We start from the raw sequence: 7,832 nt of genomic DNA on the forward strand, positions 1-7,832 counted from the left end.
GTTTTTTTTTTTTTTTTTGCAAGGAAGGTAAAACCTTATCATTTAAAAAGTAAACATGTGAGACAATGACAATTCTTAAAAATTATATAATGGTAAATCATTTTCTTTCTTTTTTTTTTTTAATAAAAAATAAGTCACTTCCATTTTTTGATAAAATATAATAAAAATAGACATTAAAATAAAACAAATAAAATATCTGAAACACCCTCATAATAGAAAAACCCTAATCTTACCTGATCTAGAGTTATAGACTTCCTAACTAGTGCTTTTGTTAAATATATATAGTCAACAAATTGTATCTTACAAGTAACTGAATTAAAATATCTTAACATTTAGTCAATATTTAGTTAAACTTGAAAAAAAATGCCACGGCCATTTACTTGAGAGAAAAACTAAACAGGTTTTTAGAATCTGTCATCGCATGAAAAGGGAAGAAGAGCACTACCTGGTTCTGTGGCGCTTGCATCATCACAAGGCCATTGAGGGAGTGCACAAAGAATCAATCGGAGGTGGACTTTTTGTATTTCATAAGAACAGGTCCAATATTTCACTCCCACCTCTTTATCTAAGCACGGGACCACGCGACTAGGTAACATTCTCTACAAAGCACAATATTTTTGTTCTTATCCATTAGCAAAAATTTTCCCAAATGGTAATTTTAAAAAAAAAAAACCTTTCTAGATAGATATTCATAGTTTTGTCACATGGAAGAGTGATGTAGCAAGTTGGCAATTAGATATGTATGTAAATCGATCCAGAATCAAGTATTTGGTTTCGATTTTGGTTTGGTTCTAGAGAGTTTTGGTGTGATGCAAAACCAGACCAAGTCCCGCCTCGATTCTAAAACTCAGTACTCATACCGTTCTGGTTCCTATTTGATTCCCAAATTTGATTCTTATATATAGTTCTTATACTCAATTTATAATATATATCTACTATAGTATAACAGTACTACGAAATCTAAAACTAAAATTAAGAAGATATATTATAACATATTAGTATTAAATGTATTGATATACTATAATTTATTTTTATTATACTATATATCAATCCCAAATTAAGTTTGGTTTCAATTTCTATGCTGGAAATGGAAAATAACCATGTCCTAGCTAGGTTCTATTCCCTGGATTCGAAATGTAAGCATATTCTATTCAGGTTGATTCCATTCTAATTATTCGGTCCAAAATTTTCGATTTTGATTCCGATTTGACACCCCTTAATGTTAATTTTTTTTTTTTGATAGAACCCCTTAATGTTAGTTGTTCTTGTTCACATGGTTCTACATTCTGAATCAGGTGGGGACCATTGCCGTTTGTCCATCAAATGTTTTCCTGGGTTACTGTTCAACCTCACTAGTTCATTCTGCATTCCTTTCAACTCAGATTTCATGGACGGGGAAGCTCCAATGCTAACAGCTCACAGATATGGGAGAAGCCATATTGGCCAGAGAGCTGATTTTAGATGATGGAGGAGGAATTTATTAACCCAAGTGAAACCATTGGAAGCAATTGAAGCATTTCATCTTATAGAAAAGTTTCAAGCTGATTTTATTCTTCTTCGATATCTCTGTCGAAGTCCTTTTGATATACCATGGCATGACCAATTAATAAGAATGTGACACATGATTGGAATACCAGGGTCAGACAAGCAAAAGATCAGGAGATCAGAAGGTCCAGCCCAGACTCTCAAGGATTCGACTCTATACGACCAGACGATCAGATGTCCGTACCTCCCTTCGCCATGCAATAAATCTTTCACTCTTGACCTATGTCACCGAATTCTAATAGTGACATTGGTAATCGTGACTCACGTGTCATCGGAATCTAATAGTGACAGTTGTAACCGTCCTCAAACTTGGCCTAAAGCTAACAAACTTAACTAGGGTCAAAAAGGTTAATAAACTCAAGACTAATCATGATTGAATTAGCCATTACAATTCTGGTTACTTGACCCAAGGTTAACCACGGGTTATGCATTAGAATCTTGGATTGCTTATGATGAGATCAGTGATCTAAGCAAATCAGCCACCTCAATCCAAATAAGGACATAATCCGTCACACTTTGGCAGGTCTAGGTCAACTGGAAGAGGGACCTCCGGACCAACGAGGAAACTCACTAACCACAATATAAGGAAAACCAAGCAAGTGGTGAAGGTAAGCAACTTTGAATCCTCTGAATTTCGAATTTTCTTTCTCACCTTATATCTTAACTTGGGTTTCGAAAACCCTTTCTTGAAGATTGACACTGGACTAGTTCTTCATCTGTAATCTACAGGTACCAAGGAGGCGAGAATCTACAATAACACTTTTAATTTTATTTTCTCGAGGTATTATTTTTTCCTTGATTCCTCCTACATTTTCTTGGGTTTATATTAGGTTCAAGAATTGATTCAACAAAGATATTATTAAAGAGGGAAGTGTCTTGCTATATAATAAGAGTATTAAATTTGCTCCTCACTTTAAAATTTTCTTAGATCTATCAGATAAAGATTTAATTACAAAAAAAATAATGTTGACTTTGTTTTACAGTAATTTTGTTGTAAATTGATCCCGACCCATGTGTATAGATTCCAATATGAAGTTGGAAGTGCAGTCGATGCTTGTGGCACTATTAAAAATAGGGTAAATTTTTAGATCTATGATATGAATATATATATATATATATATATATATAGAATAAGGGTAAAAGAATGCTCTCTAGTTGTGTGGCACATGAACATAGATGTGGCAAAATGGGGGATTGGGATGGCTTGGTCATGCATCCCAACACTTGGGGATGTGCACCCAAACAGTCCCAACCCTTGAACGAATCGTTAAACGCTCATTGATGCTAGAGATGATCTTTTCCCCATGTCCGCCCCCTCATTGACTCCCATATTAGTTGAGGTGGGGGGTTGACAAGGGAGCATTTTCTTTCCCCCATAAAATAAAGTCAAACCTACTTGTTTGTAATTAATATTAGGGTTGGGAAGTGCTAACTGGTGCATGACTATTGTGCTAGCATTCAAACCAAACTTGGGAGGTGGGCATGCATCCAACCAGGGGCAAAATGAATTTTTCACACACCTAGGTTGTGTTTACTAGCCAATAGAAGAAAAGTAAAGAAAAAAATACGCTCTTTGTACTTTTTTTCTTGTGTTAAGAATTTCTCTTTGCACTTGATATGTCTTCATCCAAGAGAAAAATCAGCTTTTGAAATTCAAAATTGTCCTTGGGAATTGTAAAGTTTTTTTTTTGTTAAAAAAAAATCTTATAAAAAACATAAGAAAACATGAGAAAATATAAAAACATAAGAAAACATGAGAAAATATAAAAACATAATAAGACAAAAAATGAATGATCACACAATGATTTCCTATGTGTCTCTCTCTCTTTCCTAGTATTCAAAATTTTTTGAATTTTTTTCTTTTCTTCTCTTGGTTATCAAATATATATACTCTTTTTTTTTTTTCACCATTTCATTTCATTTATTTTCTTTTCTTTTCTTTTATTCTCTTGGCTACCAAACATAGCCCTAGTGTCTGGGTGTTGGAACATGCAACCAGATAACAATCCTTTTCCCTTAATTTTGTTACCTCGTAGATCTAGTTTATTTTCCTTAAAGTTGTGTTTGGTAGCCAAGAGAAGAAAAGAAAAGAAAAGAAAAAAGTTTAAAAATTATACTTTTTCTTTTCTTCTTTGCTTTTCTAATGGTAATCTAACATATATACTTTTTTTTTCACTATTTCATTTCTTTTATTTTTTTTATTTTTTTTTTCTAAATTTTTTTTTCTTTTCTTTTATTCTCTTGATTACCAAACACGGCCTTGAGAGCAAAAGATAAATTCTTGTTTGCATGGCCCTTGCATCAGCTTGAGTCCAATGAAAATGCACACAAGCGAATCAACGTGAATGGGTTTTTTTTATTATTATTATTATTATTTATTCACATTCAATGGGCCAAAAACTGATCCACCCATATAAAAATCAACAAAAGCCCAAGATCATACTTCTTGAAAAGTAAATGAATTTGATTTTACTTGCGTTTGGAATAATAACATGAATGAAAATTTTTTATTTTACAATGGCTGAATGGTAATTTTACACGTCCCGATGTTTAACTCAGGGATCAAAGTCACAGGCCACGGGACAAGTCAGCTTTCTTTTCTCCTTTCCATTTATTTTGCTTTTTCTTTTTTTTTTCTTTTTTTTTTGGGGGAATGATATTGCGTTTTTCAATATCTATTTGATTTTGAGTTGATTTCAAATTGGTTTTGGTGTGATGTGATGGGAATCATGGGATCATGGGAACGTTCTCAGTCGGTCACGGTCGGTATAATTAAGTCTTTAACCTAAAAGTCATTGGGACTCAGGAAGTTTATTCATTCATCGAAGCTTTGTTAAACGTGTTTAAGAGCCGCAGTTTACAATACTAACCATGGCGTGGCGCTCGAGCCCAGGGAATCTCCAGGTATGAAATGCCCACTTCGTTTGACTACTTAGGTCAATAACACCCATCCAATTAGCCACTCCTGCGTTTGGACATCAGAACTATTGGGAAGGAAAACTTAATCCAACAATCTGGTTCTGGTGGTCTTCACTCTTTAACCATGCGTGACCTCACTGACCCCACCATCTCCATCGGTCCTCTTCTACTTTCTCTCTCTCTCTCTCTCACAGACCTCAAAATCTCAATCCAAAACCCCACCGCAGAAATTGGAGATCTAAGGATACCGAAGGTTAACTCCAGAACTTCATCACTCTCTCTTTCAGTCTTCTGATGACTACTGCAGTTATTACTCATATCCTTCAATGTCTCCTCATTTGCGATTGATCACCTGTGTAGTTGCTTTCCTTTTTCTACGACTGATAATCATAGATCTCACAACCGCGCACACATGTTACCCGCGAGAAGCAGCAGCAGCAGCAGCAAATGGATCTTCTTCCTGTCCCCCTTTTACTTCTCCGCCTTCGTTCCCTTTCGCTTCAACTCCCGGTTGTGGCCATCCGTCTTTCCAGATCCAGTGCTCCTCCCCACATTCCATTATCTCCATTAACAACTTCTCTTTTGATCTCCTTCGACACGAACCCAACTCTACCTCTCTCCTTCTCTCTCCTCGACTCTTAACTCAAGCCCCCTGCTCCACCTCCATCCCCAATCGATCCATCGATCTCTCCGGCTCCCCATTTCGATTCTCCGACACTTCTTGCTCACGCCTTTCTCTTCTTGGACCCTGCGAACCCCTCTCTAATTGTAGCCGCTGTTCTTGGGAATGCGAGGTACACAATAGCCCAGTTCGGCTCCTGGCAGGCTGTGGTGCCAAAAGTCAGAATGTCTCGGAGCAGGGTTGCCATGTAGATATATTGGGCTACCTTCACGGTTACCTCGAGTTAGGAATCCAGGTCGAGTGGGACGGAAATGACGACCCTTACTTCTCCAGCTGCAACGATTGCCAGGCCAAGAACGGAGTTTGCGGCTTCAATTCCTCCGACCCTCGCAAGCCATTCCTCTGCTTTCGCACCCAGACGCAGTTCTCGGCTTCATGGATTTCCGGGGACGGGCGGAGTCGGATCGTTATCTTCTGTACTATTTTCATCTTTAGCTGCGTGGTGGTTGTGGTGGGGGTAGTAACATTGATCTTACGCTTCAAAGGGCTGCAATCGTCAAAATCCGAAGAAGACCCCACGACTCTCTTCCTCCACCGTCACAGATCGGCAAATCTCCTCCCACCTGTGTTCACCTATGAAGAGCTAGAAGCATCAACTAACCGGTTCGATCCAAGGAACAAAATCGGCGACGGTGGATTCGGATCGGTTTACATCGGTCGGCTCTCCGATGAGAGGACCGTCGCCGTGAAGAAGCTCCACAGACAACAAGCAATGGCTGCGGCGGCATCGACCAAGGCATTCTGCAATGAGATCTTGATACTCTCATCAATAAACCACCCAAACCTGGTGAAGCTCCACGGGTACTGTAGCGATTCAAGAGGGCTGGTACTGGTGTACGACTACGTAGCAAATGGGACCCTGGCCGACCATCTCCATGGGTCGAAGAGCTTGGAAAGGAAGAAATCATTAACATGGAAGGTGAGATTGGAGATGGCTTTGCAGACGGCGATGGCATTGGAGTACCTTCACTTCTCTGTGGAGCCAGCGATCGTTCACAGGGACATAACATCGTCGAACATTTTCGTGGAGAAAGACATGAGAATCAAAGTTGGGGATTTCGGGCTTTCGAGGCTTCTGGTGTCGTCTTCATCGTCGTCGTCAGGGTACGTGTGGACGGGACCGCAAGGAACACCGGGGTACTTGGATCCAGAGTACTACAAGTCGTTCAAGCTGACGGAGAAGAGTGATGTGTACAGCTTCGGGGTGGTCCTGTTCGAGCTGATATCGGGGATGAAGGCGGTGGACCTGAATAGGGACAAGAGGGAGGTGTCGCTGGCGGATATGGTGGTGTCCAAGATCCAGGTGGGGTCACTGCACCAGGTGATGGACCCAATTCTTGTTTTGGAAGGAGGGGAGGCCATCAGGACCGTCAATGCCATGGCAGAGCTTGCCTTCCGCTGCGTTGCTGCCGATAAGGACGACCGTCCAGATGCAAGGGAATTGGTCGATGAGCTGAAGCGGATTCACAGCCGTACACGTGGAAACGGATAAACGATTGGATGCTGGTACATATTTACCCTTTTTTTTTTTCTTTTCTGTTCTTTTCTGAACGAAGATACGATTAAGCCAAAAATTTTGAGGAACAAACAGGCGGGAAACTCTCGTGCATTTTAGTTGTTTCGTGGCTTCAAATTCAAACTTACTCATGGGTACCCTATACATCTCATGAAATAAAACACAATAAATTGAAAATAATATATTATGTATATTGTTTTACTAATCGTCACTTGGTATTACACTATTACATGTGTTAGTCCAGGTGACACTGTAGGGGTGTCAATCGGTCGGTCTGGCTCGGTTTCAGTCAGGGTTGAGTCAGTTTCGGTGTGGGAAAGCTAAAACCGAAACTGAACCAATAAGGAAATTCTGGTTTTAGTTTGGTTTCGGTTTCAGTGCGGTTTGTCTTCGGTTTCTTAAATCGATTTGTAACCGGATTGGTTTTGGTTTTTGGTCCAGTTTGGATTCGACTTTCCATACAAATGTATACAAAACTAGGTAAATTTTGATTTTTTTTTTTTAATGAATTTTGGAGTGTTTTGGTTTCTTACCGGTTTGGTTTCAATTTCGGTCCGGGTTTTGAGCCGGTTTCGGTTTGGTTTCGGGTTCATCTGGTTTTCGGTGTGGTTCGGTTTGGTTTTGAGGTTGCAATACTCCAAACCGAACCGAACCAATAAGGCTTCGGTTCGGTTTGGTCCGTGTTGTTATCGGTTTGGTCCGGCTGGTTTTACCGATTTGGTTTAGGAATTGACACCCCTACTCTGATCAAACTTGGGTTCGAACCTGACCTGAACCCGAACTAAACATTTGCTTTCTTCATGTTGCTTGGTGGGGCCCATATTTTTTTTTTCACTTATTTTTTCAAGGTACAAAGAGACCCATTTTTATATTAAATAATTGGGCGAGTGGTAGCAGGACGTACGTATTGTAATATTATTTTCACTTTCTTTTAATATTAACCGTCCATTTAAGTTTAGATTAATCTAAACCATCAATTAGTTTTTTATATTGTAACTGATTCTTAGTTTTTAGGGTGGAGAGATGATGGATGTGGTTACTTAACTTGTCTAATATTTTTTTATATAAATAAAAAATAAAAATCCAATATAAGCGGACTCCTCCTTTGATTTTGTTGGGAAATCTCAATTCTCTCTCTCTCTCTCTCTCTCTCTCTCTCTCCCCTTGCTT

At 39.0% G+C, this 7,832-nt stretch overlaps 2 protein-coding genes across 2 annotated transcripts in view; both read left to right on the forward strand.

Moving 5' to 3' along the window:
• The window catches only part of LOC122076477, a 41,116-nt gene that overhangs the window by 31,766 nt on the left and 1,518 nt on the right, over positions 1 to 7,832 (forward strand). The gene's annotated exons all lie outside the window — the stretch shown is intronic.
• On the forward strand, positions 4,523 to 6,755 carry LOC122076479 (LEAF RUST 10 DISEASE-RESISTANCE LOCUS RECEPTOR-LIKE PROTEIN KINASE-like 1.5). Its single transcript, XM_042641784.1, has one exon. The coding sequence runs from the start codon at positions 4,791 to 4,793 to the stop codon at positions 6,636 to 6,638; it is 1,848 nt and encodes a 615-aa protein (XP_042497718.1). The 5' UTR covers positions 4,523 to 4,790; the 3' UTR covers positions 6,639 to 6,755.

This window comes from Macadamia integrifolia, chromosome 4 (assembly GCF_013358625.1).
Source record: "Macadamia integrifolia cultivar HAES 741 chromosome 4, SCU_Mint_v3, whole genome shotgun sequence".
NCBI lineage: Eukaryota > Viridiplantae > Streptophyta > Magnoliopsida > Proteales > Proteaceae > Macadamia > Macadamia integrifolia.